Source organism: Mizuhopecten yessoensis, unplaced genomic scaffold, assembly GCF_002113885.1.
Source record: "Mizuhopecten yessoensis strain PY_sf001 unplaced genomic scaffold, ASM211388v2 scaffold9311, whole genome shotgun sequence".
Classification (NCBI taxonomy): Eukaryota; Metazoa; Mollusca; class Bivalvia; order Pectinida; family Pectinidae; genus Mizuhopecten; species Mizuhopecten yessoensis.
In genome coordinates this window covers 805,591-821,982 of record NW_018407984.1, presented here as the reverse complement: position 1 = coordinate 821,982, position 16,392 = coordinate 805,591, and the positions used below count along the sequence as shown (strand labels likewise).

Below are 16,392 nucleotides of genomic sequence, written 5' to 3'. Positions count from 1 at the left end.
CACTACCATATTTGAGTTTTCCATTCTGTACACTACCATATTTCATACCAATCTGTTGTTATCCATTATTAACCTTTGAACGTTTTCATTATTTCATAAAGAAGACACATTAATTAACACAAGAAAGCTGACATGCGTGCATGGCCACGTGCTATAAAGTAGGGCACACGTGTCATAAACTATTGCCGGAGTAACAAATACATGTGAGGGGATGGGTTAACATTGTAAAGTATTCTTGTTTGTGATGAACGCGACAAAGACTAAAATCAACTGAGTATGCAATCGCGAGTACGAATGAGTCTGAAAATGTATCACCTGCTTATAAAAAGGGTCAATTTACACTCAGAAAACTACAGGCCCATATTTCTGACCTGTATCTGTAGCAAAATTATCGAACACATTGTGGTCTCAATTATTATGACCCATGCCGATACCCATAACATATTATATCCGTTCCAACATGGTTTTCGCAAATCGCGTTCATGCGAAACCCAACTTCTTGAATTTGTGGATGACATCTCAAAGAATCTTGATGAGGGACGCCAAACAGATATCCTCATAATGGACTTTCCTAAGGCTTTCGACAAGGTCAGTCATTCTCTCCTAAACCATAAACTAAAACATTATGGTATACGTGGAAATGTCGCAAACTGGATCGAGAGTTTCCTGACCGGTAGAACTCAGACAGTAGTAGTTGAAGGGGAGAGGTCTGATTTTGTCGATGTACATTCCGGGGAACCCAAGGGGTCAGTTTTGGGACCCAGTTTATTTCTTTACTTTATAAACGATATCCCTGTGGGTCTAAATGCTACAAACTGTTTATTTGCAGACGACACTATTGCATATCTAGTTATCAAGTCAAACAGTGATTCTGAAACACTTCAAAAAGATCTTGACAAACTAGCACTCTGGGAAAATACATGGAAATGATCTTCCACCCAAACAAATGCAATGTGTTGTCGGTGACTAAAAACAAAACTCCAATAGTCCATAATTATACTTTACATGGACACATACTGGAACAAGTATCTGGGTGTAACACTACCATCTGACCTAAAATGGGATTCACATATAAATACTATCTACCCAAAAGTAAATTCTACGCTAGGCTTTTTAAAACGAAATCTTTAAATTGGCTCAACATCAGCCAAAGTACAGGCATACAAATCATTAGTTCGACCATCGATTGAGTATGCCTGTACAGTATGGGACCCTCACACCCAAACAAATATTGACAAGTTGGAAATGGTCCAGCGAAGGGCAGCGCACTATGTGCTCAATAAGCACAGGTACAACCATCGTACCTCCAGTGTGTGCGAAATGTTGGACCACCTAAAGCCGCGCCCTCTAGCAGATAGACGTAGAGATGCTCGTCTGGCCATGCTTCATAACATTATTAACCAGAAAGTCGCTATCGATTAATCCCTACAGTTAGAAAATCCCGAACAAACCACCAGTTTTCGTATCAAATTCCCCACTCAAAAACCCAGACCAGAAAGGCATCATTCTTCCCTCGAACTATACCCGAGTGGAATAAACTCCCACCTGACATTATTTCGAGCCCCACAACGGAATTATTCAAATCAGCCCTCTACCGTCACTTTTCAAACGCAAATTAGACCATCTCGTATCTTTTAAAAACAATCTCTTTCCATGTTTCACTCCTCGTCTGACATTTTATCTTCAAATTGTTGCAGTTGGTCGGTACCATTTAGAAGTAGAAGTAGAAGTTCCTGGTTGACGATGCGTTTTGGGTAGATAGGGGGAATTTCCAACAGACGTTTGGTAACCTCAAATGGACAAGCTGGGTCCCTCTAATTGTAAACTTCTAGCTAGATGTGAGATTGTGGACTGGCTTATATTCTCAAAATCGTTTCCATCGGTTCAGAACGAGTCTGTTGTCCTATTTTTAGACTTTTGCTGTTCATACATTGTACCTCAACATGCTGTGTTGACTATACTTCTACAATTCTATTAATTACTATTGACTTTATTCACATAGTGTTTCCGAAAATTACAATGATGCATGAACTTTCACTCGAAATAATAAAATTACCTCATGATTTCTACTGATGTTTGACACTCTAAATGTGGCGCAACGTTATTCTCGATAGGTACATGTAGCCTAAGGGGGACATTTTACGAAAATTATAAGTGTATGCGATTTTTTCGTCATTGATCCCATAACAAAAGTGAAAAGTGTTTCATTCTATTCAGTCAAGACACCATTCTTATAAGGACAAAATTGTTTTATTTTATGTTCCGCAATTTAATATTATACGTAATCAAAGTTTCAATTTATGCAAAATGTACGTCAAAAACAACTACTGGACAAATTTCGGAATTTTTAATTTTTCCTGTTTTACAAGAAAATGTTATTTTAGATTTATAATATTCTTTATATGTTAATTTGACAAAGACACATTACAGATATAACTTTATATATCACAAATATCTGACAATATCCTCCTGTCAACACAATAGATTCATACCAAGCTTCCTACTGGGTAAGCGTTACATTCTGTTCATAGCGGTTTGGAGAAGATTTGGTAAATATGCCAATCACTATATCAATCCCAATGAAACTTTTTTCGTCATTTGTGACGTTATTTCTGCTTTCGTAAATCTTCTTTTTAAAGCTCTTCACACTTTTGGCGCGAATTTATAGAATTTCTTTGAAACCTCTTACCCTGCAGATCTTACGCGTTCCATGAGTTTTTGGGACGTTTTCGAGGTTGTTAAGATGAAAACAGAATTTTTCATGTTGTGTTATACTATCCATAAATACCATAAGACGAATGAACTTGAAGAAACGTTTTCTGTGATATATATAATATGACATCAAGTTCTGAAAACTGAATAATACAGCGATACTTTTAGCGGGCGCCATGCGTGTTTTGAAGCGGTGTCACCAACATCGCGCGTAACGTCACCTCTTTTCAAATTAAAGGAAAGCCTTCTTTCTCTTTATATAACTGCTGGTTTTTTCGAGGAAGCCGAACTTCGTTACAAACATTGTTTGTGAACTATTTTGGAAAAAATTATGTTACATTTTCAGAAACATCGATTAAATTTGTTCAGGCATGAGAAAATATTTATTGACATGGATTATCTTATATATAGCCACTTGAAATCTGGGGTGTACATTCTTCTACATTGGCCACTTACTTGGATCTTTATTTACAACATGACCAAGAGGCTAATACTGATATACAGCAGAAGAATACAGAGATATAGATATAGCCTGCCGTCGTTTTCCTCTGTTAACGTATTTCACAACCAACTTAGTATTATCTGTTGCATATACAATAACGAAAACTTGGAAAATAACATTACCACAGCGACGGCTCACTATTTTAAACTGTACGACATTATGACGATATGGATTTCCCTGTCGTAAACAGTTTGTTTCCAGATATAGGTATTCCTGCTTTCTCCACCTACGACGGCGTTTATGTGTCGCAATTGACTAGGTAATTACATGTCAATGCTTAATCCGCATATCCTAATTTCCGTGATAAATGTCGACAGCTAACGGACAAACTTACAACAACAGGTTTATGAATTCGTATGGTTGCCATCACGTTCTGATAAGAAAATAGTCCATTTCCTTGTGTGGTTTGAATATTGACTTTTGGAAGAGCTCACTGGCGTTTCTTAATTCGTTATCACTAATCAAGTTATCACAGGTGTGACTTTTCTGGGAGTTGACCTAGATCTAGATTTACGGATGCTCTTTGTACATGTTAGAGGTCCGTGTAAACTTTTCCTTTGTTCTTTGTTTGTCCCATTTTCGTTTAGCTTGACTCCGATTTACGCTTTTATTACTTTTCGGTATTCTTTAGTGTGATGGGCTTAGCTTGCGAAACTAGTTTTTTTCATGCCGAGTTATGATAATTGCTTAAACAACATTTGAATGGTACATGTAATACAATGCTCTTACAATTAATATAGATACAAGTCCTACTGAAAAAGTGTTGTAACCTGAAATCGTATAGTCATATATCCCAAAACTGTCGCCCTTCGCCCATGATACCAATTTTCGCCAATTGTTAATTTCGCCGTTTACATTTGATAACTACGTTCATTATACGGTTTACTTGTATTCGCTGTAATGATAGATTCGCCCTCATTACGGATGGCAAAAATTAAACTGCAACGAAAATTTCCCGGTCTTCAGTATTGATTTAAATCTATAAGAGCTAATATATTCAAGCAGTATATAGTGTTTCAATAAATTCTTTTACTTCCTAGTTTGCGTACTTTAATGGTAATTTTGGGCTTTTTGTGCAATCTTACTTAATGTTAAGATACTCGTAGGAGCTTCTTTACGTCACCTTGTAAGGAAAATGATCCATCGAAAATGCATTTGTAACGTTATGAAGTATTTTAAAGGGAATCTATCCCCTTTTGCTATTTCATTTGTTTCTACATATTCCGAAACGCATTAAACATTGTTTTTCAGTCTTTTGACCTTTAGTGTCGATTATTAGTCCTAATGGACGAACTGGTGCTGTAAAGTGTATCAATATTTTGAACATAAGTGATCATGAGGGTGTTCTAACTTAAAGATAAGAACCTAAACAAGAAAGTATGGTTTTGATAATTTAACACTTACGGACCGATATGTGCTACTAAACTAATAGGTGGGAATGTACTAACAGTTTGTTTTTAAGAAAAACCTGACATAATTCCGTATCTGTGAGTACCTATAAATCGAAGACTTAATTTACTGTGAAACTCCATCGAATAGCGACTTTATCTTCGACTGGGTCAGACGTAGTGTTTACAAAATCCACGTGCAGAGAATTACTGTTAGTCGGTTCAGTTATTACCTGTCACGTAGAACTCTTACTGGTGGTCAAACCTAGTTTCTACTTTCAACGCAATCCATTGGTCTTACGCTTCATCGATGTACATTTTCGCTCTCTTTCGCCGTTATTCGGCTTCAAGAGTTTATCTTATCCTCGGTCATTCTGTCTCTGTTTGATGTCAGCGCATGCTTAATATTATGTAAAATTTCAAATTTATTTGATATCTTTGACACGTTTCACTTTCTGAGTGTGATATTAACGGAAAATTAATAGTTTTGGATATGTAAGAAAAATAAGAAATGCGAGATTTATCCTGCTGATAAGAAAAAAGAGCGAAAGTTAGCGGCAAGCTAGCTTTAAGGAAGTGATATTGCCGGTTGTTTTGGCTTAACGAGGTATGGACATACCAAAGGCCTAACAAATATCCTAGCATACCGACTCCGTCACGCATACATACAATTCACACATGGATGGAAAAATCCGTCAAGTGACCTTAGCTGTTTAATGGAACGCTGAACCATATCAATCAAACTAAAATGGGTAACTAAGAAGAGAGATGTTTAAATGCATGGTTGTTCATTTAATGTTAGTCATAAAAATGGGCACGCTATTTTAGGAATTCCTTTTAATAAAAATCCGTTGGTTGAGTATGCTATATTGTACAAGTCACCGCTTTCATACTAGATATCATACATGTCTTGCTGTCATTTGCTTATGAAGATATTGAAATCTATTCCTAAAAATACATTTCATTTATTTAGTTTTGCGTTATCTATATGCAGTGTTAAGATAGCTTTTCATGACGTGATTGTNCCCCCTCCCACACACACACACACACTATTCCTCTTCGATCTTTTTAACGTCTTTCCCTCACCGCCAGTGCCTCAACCTTTCCACTATCGTCAGTCGACAGGCTAATGAAGCGTGTCTGAGGGTACGATGTATAACGGGAAAGAGGTGACATGTAATTTAGAATGAAAGCTAGAAGAACAATCTTCAATTTATATCGAGACAATTCGAACACCGGCCATGTGACCATTACTTACGATTTGTACGTTCATTTATACATTGTACGTGTGTAATTATCTTTTACATGCCTTCTAATTCTGTATTCTATCAAACTCGCATGCAAAAGTCAGTCAGAATTACTTTATAATGCATCTGTTTTGTATTCATTTGTAGTTAAGTCGGTAATTTACCAAGGATTGCCCCGTGAAAAACACAACTCTCCCGCCTTGGCCACCTGCGTCCTGTTTGTTTGTCAGGTTGAAAATTTCTGTCAAGATGTACGCGCTGAACAGGATGTAATGCTACGTTTACACTATGTTCCCGGTGGCCACGGCAATCAAGTTTCAGGCCAACGTGGACAAAATGGGATGGACGTGAGATAACGCGGGGGGACGGGATGGGCCAACGTGACAGGCCGTGATTGCCGTGGTTGCCGGGCAAGATTTTTTAACTGTCAAAAGATGAGAAACCTAGTAGGCCGTAGTAAAACCGGGTGAACGCAACAAAACGTGACAGTACGTAATAGGCCGTAATATAACTTGGAGGCGGTCCGTAGTGGGACGGGAAGCATGTGTATTTCCCGGCATCTCACGGTCCTTTCAAGTTTTGTCAAGTTCTATCGCGTATAGTGCGCGTTCTGTCACGATTGGTTCACGGTTGCTGTGCGTTTTGTCCCGTTTTGCCACGTTTTGTCACAGTTCTCACGGCATAGTGTATGGTAGCTGTTTTTTCGCGTTCAATCCGGTGCGTCCCGGTGTGTGACGGTTTGTGGGCCCGGCGCGTTGCGTTCTGCTACTGTCTGACACGGCGCGCGCGCGCAGTCTGGGAGGGAGTATATAAAAGCCACAATCCCACGGCGCACTACGTTTCGTACACAAAATCTTCTTCATCATGGGAATTCATGATGTTATCTCGTCGATTCGTCTCAGGATATAATGATTGCTTTTGCTTGGGAGGCCTTCTTGGGCACAAACGTGCTCCAAAGCTGCCCGGTGTCCACGTTTCATCCGTGGAAAGCCTTGAAAGAACGTGAAAAACGTGTCGGACCTCCATCAGAACGTGAGAAACGTGAGGGACCCCATCAGAACGTGACGGGCCTAGAGGGAACGTACTGGCATCCGTGGTAGACCGCGGGCCGAACCGTAGTGCGCCTTGGAGCCTCCGGGACTCAGCAGCCCCTTTCCCCCACGGCCTGTCACGGATACTGTGACAGACCGTGAGAAAACTTGCCAAGACTTGAATTCAGAGAAAAAATGGCCAAATTCCCACGGCGCACTACGTTTCGGGCAAACGAGACTGCCGTGGCTGCCGGGAACATAATGTAAACGTAGCATAACAGTCACACATAGGTTGTTTAACACTAATGCAACTGACAGTAGTCGCACATTATTGGCTAACCCGGAAATGCTCGTCTTGTTCTTGCTATACTTTTACAGAAACGAGGTGGGAAAGCCATAATCTTTGGGCTGGGCCTTTACGAATCTTACCCTTAGAGACGAGATTGTTCTGCTTTATCCCCAAAGTGGAAAAAAGATTCAATGAACTTGTAAGTCTGACACAAATTCCTCCCGACGCTGGAAGTCGAACCCGCACCTACATTTACTAACAGTTTGGGGTTCAAACCGTAGCAAACACTTTAAACCTTACGACCGACCGGCTTTGTTCAATGTGAAATAGAGAATATCGGACGTGTATACTGATCTAACAATATGTGTATCGGACGTGTATACTGATCTAACAATATGTGTATCGGACGTGTATACTGATCTAACAATATGTGTATCGGACGTGTATACTGATCTAACAATATGTGTATCGGACGTGTATACTGATCTAACAATATGTGTATCGGACGTGTATACTGATCTAACAATATGTGTATCGGTTTGATTTGGATAATATTTAGTATTTTTTTCATATTATAGAGTTGTCTCCCTTACAATATCAGTACACATTGTTAGTATAACCTCATATACAGCGCCGTCTTGAATAAGAACTCTCTGGTACATGTCCTTACCAAAGAAAATAAACCTTAAAAAGGGTTTCTAATTTTGCTCGAGACCTGCTCTTTATAGGTTTTGTTCAGCTATCCAAGACATTGTGACAGGCATGTTTAAGAAGAAATCCATTATAATGCTTTTCGTTCTAATATTTCGGTACACGTTGATTGATAACAAAATTAACAGGGTAAAATGTGATGATTGGAAAATGAATAAAAGGCAATATCTATAGGTTAAGATCCGTGTTCGAGATCCGGTCATGGCTTCCGCTTCCTGTATTAAAAGCGACACACAAATTCCACGGATAAAACAAGGATATATATGATATCCGTACATCTGGCAGATAAAGCAGGGTCAGGGCCTACGGTGTAGTAACCTTAATTGGCTTCTGACACGCTGTATGTTATTTAACCATGATATCCTAGCATTTTCTGTCGGTTGAGTAGGTGGTTTTTTTGGCCTGTCCACGTTCACAGAAGATGCATTCAACACAAAAAGATAACGAGGAGCTTTCAATAGGAAAATGTACGACCAAATCAGGTTCATTGATTCTCCCTGCGACGCGTTGAATCATTTTATAGAAGATAAAGAGGAAAATAAAAAAAACAAAGTTCTTTATTTTTTCATTATTTAATTGCGGCTTTAAATTAGAATAAATACCATAAATATTTCCCCATCCGTTGACACTGTTTTTGAACCCTTTTGAGAGTCACACATAAACACTTTCTGGTTGTGATACATAACCTTTCTACTATAAATACCATACATATTTCCTTTTTTGAGACAATTACCGAACTACTCGGTAGTGATGCAGACGTAAATCCAATCAATCAATCAATCAATCAACCAATCAATCAATCAATCAACCAACCTATTTTAGAACCCGTGCTGATTGGCTTGATGTATGCCACAGTGTTGGGTAGAGTGACCAATTTGAGGCGATTTTACACTCTCACAGTTTGAATATAAAGTTAAAATGTTAACTTAAAAATTGTAGATATATAAACCGCTGAGTTTAGTGAATTTTGGGTTTATGTATTATGGCTAACCGTTCCATTACGTGTAGGTACACTGTACCTATACTTCTTACATTAGTGCTAAACTTAAATATACATGATATTTAAATCAATTTATTTCTCTCCGCGTTACGGCTATGGTATAGGTACAGTTATAGTTGTTCCTCTACACCGGACTCTATTATCCTTACTAAAGTTTTTAACGTTCACTTCCTATTTTAGTTGCTTTATAATTATAAAACATGTCCTGATTTTTCCATGCTTCGTCCAGTGCATTTTTAAAAGTGTTTATGTTAGGGGACGATACTACGTTGTTCAAAAGTTTTGTCGTTCTGATAGTAAAATTTTGCTCCTCAGGGATGTCCTAGATTTTTGTGGGAATATCATTTTGTAGTTTGTGCCTTGATGCCACATCTCTCCATAATTTTACAAAACTGCACGATTCTTTATATATGGAGGCACGGTAGTCTAGTGGTAGGACGCCGGGCTCGTGACCGAAGGGTTGAGGGGTCGAGTCACGGCACGGCACTGTGTTGTATCTTTGAGCAAGATATTTTACTCCGCTTGTTCCAATCTACTCAGCTGTAAATGAGTACGTGGTCGGGCAGCGCTAGAATTGTTGTACGCTAGCTGTCAGCGCCGAAATGGCAGCTCCAGCTGTATGTTCCCCAGGAGTTGAGAAATATATTGGCTGATTGCAAAAACCCTATAACCACGGATAATAATTTGTGAACCGCTTTGAGAAGACCTAAATCAGTTTCATTGTCTAGGTTGTGATGAAGCGGTATATAAGATCCTCAAATTATTATTATTATTAAAATATTTGAAAAACCAAGTTTGAAGAAAATCGGTTAATATTTGTAGTTATTGCATGGAAACAAAAACCCAACAGCTAATTACGTTTTTCGTTATTAAAGGGGCCATAACGCCTTGAAATGAGGTCCGATGAAACTGGTCATCGTACTTGGCCGAGCCCTTAGGGCTTTTAACCATGTGACCAAGTTTGAAGAAAATCAATTAATATTTGGTGTAGTTATTACACGGAAACAAGCGCGGCAAATAATGACGTTTTTTTTATTATGCAAGGGGCTATAACTCCCCCAAATGAGGTTCGCTTAAAGTGGTCATCGATCTTAGCCGAGCCATTAATGCATTTTACCCTGTGACCGAGTTTGCAGAAAATCGGTTAACATTTGTTGTAGTGATACTGACGTTTTTCGTTATTCAAGGGGCCATAACTCCCCCAAATGGGGTCCGCTGAAAGTGGTCATCGAACTTAGCCGAGCCCCTAGGGCATTTGACTTTGTGACCAAGTTTGAATTTAAATCCAAACAAATCGCCAGGATAAGATGATATGCATCCAGAATTCCTAACAAAAGTCTGCAAACAGTATAGCATATCCGCTTACAATCATATCTAATCAAACGTTATAAAGGGAGCTATTCCCAACGAATGGAAACAAGCGCGAGTATGTGCAATACATGAAAAAGGGGACAAGGGAATTGGAGGAAACTACCGACCTGTCAGCTTGACATCGGTAGTCTGTAAAGTAATAGAAACAATAGTTCGAGAACATATGATTATCAACAATTTTATGAGAGCAAATAATCTTTTTTCACCAAAGCAATATGGATTTATATCGGGGAGATCAACATCATTACAACTTCTTGAAGTTCTGGACAAATGGACCGAAGCAATAGATACATGGATTACCAAAACGCTTTCGATACAGTACCCCATGCCACCGTCGCCTACAAAAGCAAGCTGCGCGCACTGATGTAGCGAAATGCGCGATTTTTCGTATGTGCGTCAACATCTGACGTTACTGTACGTCTTTGCTATAGTATTTCTTAGTTATGGATCTGGTGGTCACAATTTTCTTGCAATTGAATTCCAAGATAACTATATTATGGCCACTCTTCCCTAATGGGCTTCGGTAATCTACTGACGATATTGTATTTTCCCTGTTGGATATAACCAAGTCCAATATATTGTAGGTATCATGGAAAGCATTCCGAAAGAGAAATACAGTTAGATATTCTTCATTGAGAAATGTATACATGTAATAGACTGGATTTAATGACATATCGGTTTATTTTAAACTAATAACCAAAATAAAGTTTAAGTCTCTTGATTCTTTCAATGTGATGCTCCTGTTAGATTTCTTTTGAACTTAATGTAACTATGTAGCTTATAACGTTACTTAGCCAAATAAGTTGAGATCAGTGAGCCCTATAATCGTTCTTACGCCTCGTGTTATTGACACATCTCTGTAGAGCAGCTCCGCCTAAACGACAGACCAATCACATTAGTAAACTCCCACGTGGTACAATGGTTAGCAGTTTGTTTTGTGTAATTCTATTTTCTCACCAAACCTCACTTGTCACAGAGACTTAAACCAAGTTTAATCCGCTGGAGAATTTCTGTCTCATACAAGGTTAGAATCAACAAGAGCAGGTATAGCACATATTGTGTCACGTTATCGCATTTATAACATATTTGATTCGCTCTTTTAAAATCCACAGAACGGCGTTGTAATATAAGGCGATACCTTTAAGTAATTATCTGCCATAACATTACATCACTTTTACGCTATTGACGCTGTAGATTTATGTAATTCCTATCTAATTAATGTCCTACGGCGGCGTTAACCTTGATTTAACGTGTTTCCGGTACCGGTTGTGTTATGTAGATTAAACGACACCGTCACTAAATACACGTACATATGTACAGGTGTAACATGAGTTATAAGTATATATTGTAACTCCCACCCATATCTCTATAGGCCACTGTTTAAGGATGGGCGTGTCACGACATAGGCTTAAACATTTTTAACCTTTCCTGTCTACTTGTAAATTGCATTTGGACTATTTTTATCAATATTTAAGATAAAATCTCCCCTTGCTATATTACATTTTGTATATTAGAAGATAATAATTCATACACTTGGAGAGAGGCCGGGATTCGAACCCGTTGTAGATATTTTTTTCCGAAAATAAAGTGCCACGTTAACTGTACATCTAAACGTCATGTTCTGTTTTATTTGCTGTCAAAAACACACATTGTATTGACTTCATAAAATATCATGGCGAAATCTTTTAACTGTCACGCGAATCTGTCGATAAGCTTGGAAGAAAATATATGAAAGAGAAAATAGAGATATCATCACAACAACAGGGATTATGCTTAAGCCAGGTAGTATCCGTTAGATAACATGCTTCACAAACTTGATTGCGATTTGTGATTATACGATTATACGATGTGTCCTCCCCGAAGCTTGTTAATATTAGTATATTATTTTTGATTTGTTTAAAGATTAAAATCCGTACCAATTTTATCAAACTAGCATACATGTACAGTATAATTAATTAATAAATCTGAAGATTTTCCCCAGAAGTCCAAATCGTTGTAGCAGTTGTGTTATTATCTCAAAATATAACTCACAACTCAAAGTTATTTTTACATGAATTCACTACTGGAATGACCAATGATAATAACAACATACGCATAATAGTTATAACATATGTGTCAATGTATTGTACCTTGTCGCTATTGTGTCCTGTATAGTACAGCGTATTTGAGGGTTTTGTATATCGCCGGGACACTTATCCTTAAAACCTTACCACGGCTGAACAAACAGCTTCGTTACCATTAATTCTAAGTGTGACGCAACTAAATCTAACAATGTTATTGGTGGGAGCCGTTTTTGGTTGCCACACGTCGCGTCCCGTTAGATCAGCGGACCAACATACCATAACGAGAGCTGGCCTCATAAGACTAATGCACCGTTTCAGCTGATGATGTTTTCTGTGTTTGCTCGATACCCGACATTAGTTTCAGTGTGTATCGTATGTTGTAGACTTTGTAATATTGACATACAATGCCTCAATAAGAGGCGCCAAGGTATGTAACTTCTCACTGTAACGCCTTGTGAGGGACCGAACCTATATGTTTAGTTCTCCCTAGATCGGGATAAATGGCATATGTGATGTTACAGCTATAACGAGGAACTGTGCTGTTGTAGTCCTTTATTCTCTGATTGATATGGGAAACCTGTAACCAATTAAAGCGGAAAGGATGTTTACAGTGCTTACAATAATTAGTAATGTAGATATGGAAAAACTAACCGATAACCACGGAATAGATATTCTGTAAACTTACAAACAATTAGTATTGTGAAATTATGGTTACTAATTCTTTGATCGATGTGGAAAAACTAACCGATAAACACGGAATGGATATTCTCTGAATTAACACAATACGTACTTTGTAATTAGTTTGTAATTCTCTAACTAATATGGAAAAACTAATCGGTACAAACGGAATGGATATGATTGAGGGTTTGGAACGACGCATAGGGGAAATGTTGTCAAAGGATGATAAAAAGGACATGACTTCACTGAAATATATCGTGAAATACACAAGAAGAATAGTCTTTATGACCAAAGTCCTCAACAAGACGTTCGGATCCGATCAACTCCAAATGTGAGTAGTCCAGTCAAAACTAACAGTTCATAGATATGAAAATGTTGTTAAATTCCATTTTTATTTTTTTTTATTGGTCAAGCAACCTGGAAGATGATATTTTCTAATACCATTGTGCAGTCATATCAGTAACGAAATCATCAGACTTTGTCCTGTTCTCCGTTTTTATATTAATATCAATGTACTTGTATCGTTATGTTTATATAAATACTAACAAAATCCTCTGATATGCTATTATCTAAGTTGTAGCATTTTTAGGTCACCTGAGCTTTAGCTCAAGTGACCTATTGCTATCCGTTTGCGTCCTTCGTCGTCCGTCGTCCGGCGTCCGTCGTCCGTCGTACGTCGTCCGTCGTCCGTCATCCGTCGTACGTCGTCCTTCGTCCGTCGTCCGTCGTCCGTCATCCGTCGTACGTCGTCCGTCGTCCGTCGGCCGTCGTACGTCGTCCGTCGTCCGTCATCCGTCGTACGTCGTCCTTCGTCCGTCGTCCGTCGTCCGCCGTCCGTCGTCCGTTAACATCTTACATTTCAAACTTAAAGTCAAGTTCTGCGGGACCGATTGAACTGAAAGTTGATAGGAATGATCGCCTCATGGGCCTGACAAAGTGTTGTTATTTTTTGGGTCGATCAGAAATCCAATATAGCCGCCACAGCCACCATTTTGAAAACATATTTCGAACTTAAAGTCAAGTTCTGCGGGACCGATTGAACTGAAAGTTGGTAAGAATGATCGCCTCATGGGCCTGACAAAGTGTTGTTATTTTTTGGGTAGATCAAAAATCCAATATGGCCGCCACGGCCACCATTTTGAAAACATATTTCAAACTTAAAGTCAAGTTCTGCTAGGCCGATTGAACTGAAAGTTGATAGGAATGATCGCCTCATGGGCCTGACAAAGTGTTGTTATTTTTCAGGCCGATCAGAAATCCAATATAGCCGCCACAGCCACCATTTTGAAAACATATTTCAAACTTAAAGTCAAGTTCTGCTGGCCCGATTGAACTGAAAGTTGGTAGAAATGATCGCCTCATGGTCCTGACACAGTGTTGTTATTTTTCGGGACGATCAGAAATCCAATATAGCCGCCACAGCCACCATTTTGAAAACATATTTCAAACTTAAAGTCAAGTTCTGCTAGGCCGATTGGACTGAAACTTTGTAGGAATGATCGACTCATGGTCCTGACAAAGTTAAGTTAACGTTATACTATTTTTTACTCAAATTGGTACATATTTCAACAACAAAAATAAATACTATAGACTCAGGTGACCGTTAAGGCCCATGGGCCTCTTGTTTGTTAATTTATCGTAAAACTGAACTATTTTTTACTATATTGTAAGCGTAACGTGGATCTCTAAGATATCTGTTTTAAAAATTGTCGTTTTAAAGAGCATTCGTCAATCAGATTGGGCAGCCTACTTAAAGATACTGAGGCGTATTCACTATTCTTCTTTTTAAAAAAAATGTTAACACATCAATACGAGTTATCACCCCTTAACCCCTGATGTTTTTCGGTGTGATTCGCTACCGACTTTGAGAGTACTAGTGCTACATTTTATTTTTAGGGAGATGACCTCACCTTCATACCAATTTTCACGTTATTACATATATGTCGCTCTGGGTTGGTGGCGAGGAGAAAAACTGCGATACACATTTAGTATATTATTTACTTAAGATCAACCTCGATATCCAGAGGTTACGCGCACTTATCGAGGATGAAGAATGCCAAGGGTGCTTTGTTTAAGGTCTCTGAGTGAAAGATAACGGAGACTGTATGTACAAATACAACTTTGGTTTCTGGAAAATAACTGTCGTTTATGTGGGGTAACATTATCCGCATAAGGTACAGAGGTTGTTTATGAGGACAAGATGCCTGATCTTTTTTTAGATCCTAAAGAAAGGCGCCTTATACACAATGACTACAGGTCTATCCTTAGGGACATGCCAATATTTATCATACACGAACAGTTGCTTTTTAACCAAGTCATTGACCAAAATTCCTTAAATTAAAACATGGTAAACGCCGAGGGGGGGGGGGGGGGGGGGGGGGGGATATAATATGAATTTTTGAAGAACTTAACGGATATTAAGGTTAATCTTGACATTTTACACAACCAATGAAATTTTCTATTTGACGTTTCGATGACTAGTACGATATGTAAACTGTCACATTCATCAGACAAATGACCAGTGAAGCGTATGCACACAAAGTTGTAAAATGTGTACGAGGTGTCCATAAAATCGATGTCGATTTCGGCTACGCTGGAAACGTATGTACATTAGTTGTTATATATGTACCGAAATGACTCAATTCAGCTACGCTTTGTTAACACTTGGTTATAGATGTGCGAGAGTCTTTGAGCCCCATCGTCTCGATTTAGAACTGGCCCACTGCGGCGTATCCAGATGGCTTCCTTTATCTGCCGCTTGAATAGATTACTCTCTCTGTCCAAACTTTTCGAGTTATCACAGTCAATCACATGTTTTCTCTGTGTGGCATTGTCTGTGATTGCCGATTTATTTATCTGGGACTCCGACTGTTTTCTTTCTAATATGGTGAATGTCCTACCTTCTTGGGTTTCTGTGGCTTTCCGGTGTTCACCAAGGCGGACCCTAAATCGCCTTCCAGTCTCTCCAATATATGACGCGTCGCAGTTTCTGCATCCGATTTTGTATACGCATTCTGCGACGTTTTCTTTAGGTGTTTTATCCTTAGGGTGTACTAGGATATTGCGAAGCGTCTTGTGGGGCTTCATGGCTGTTGCTTTGCCATGCCCGCGATATATCCCCTGGATGGTTTCGGATATACTCTTTATATACGGGATGGCCACTTGCCCTTTGGTTTTGCTTTATCCTTGATTGGCCTTTTCTTGTAAACGTTCTCCTCCTTACTTTGACACTGTTTTTGTACCCGTTTTAGGCCACATTCTGGATATGCACATGTTCTCATTGCCCTAGCGATGTGATTTTGCTCTTGTGTTTTGTCCTGTTTTTCTGTGACTATTGTATCACATCTGTTGAGCAATGTGCGTATGACGCCTAACGTCTGGTGTAAAGGATGGTGAGATT

At 38.8% G+C, this 16,392-nt stretch overlaps 1 protein-coding gene across 2 annotated transcripts in view; it reads left to right on the top strand.

Annotated features, from left to right (window-relative positions):
- The window catches only part of LOC110457797, an 87,703-nt gene that overhangs the window by 14,398 nt on the left and 56,913 nt on the right, over window positions 1–16,392 (top strand). The window contains exon 1 of one of the 2 annotated variants that reach the window (XM_021509203.1): window positions 13,041–13,323. The exons of the other annotated variant lie outside the window; for it this stretch is intronic. Coding sequence (XP_021364878.1) covers window positions 13,136–13,323 — 188 coding nt within the window. The 5' untranslated portion in view covers window positions 13,041–13,135. Of the gene's footprint in view, window positions 1–13,040; window positions 13,324–16,392 lie in introns of those variants that run through there. 2 annotated transcript variants of the gene reach the window in all.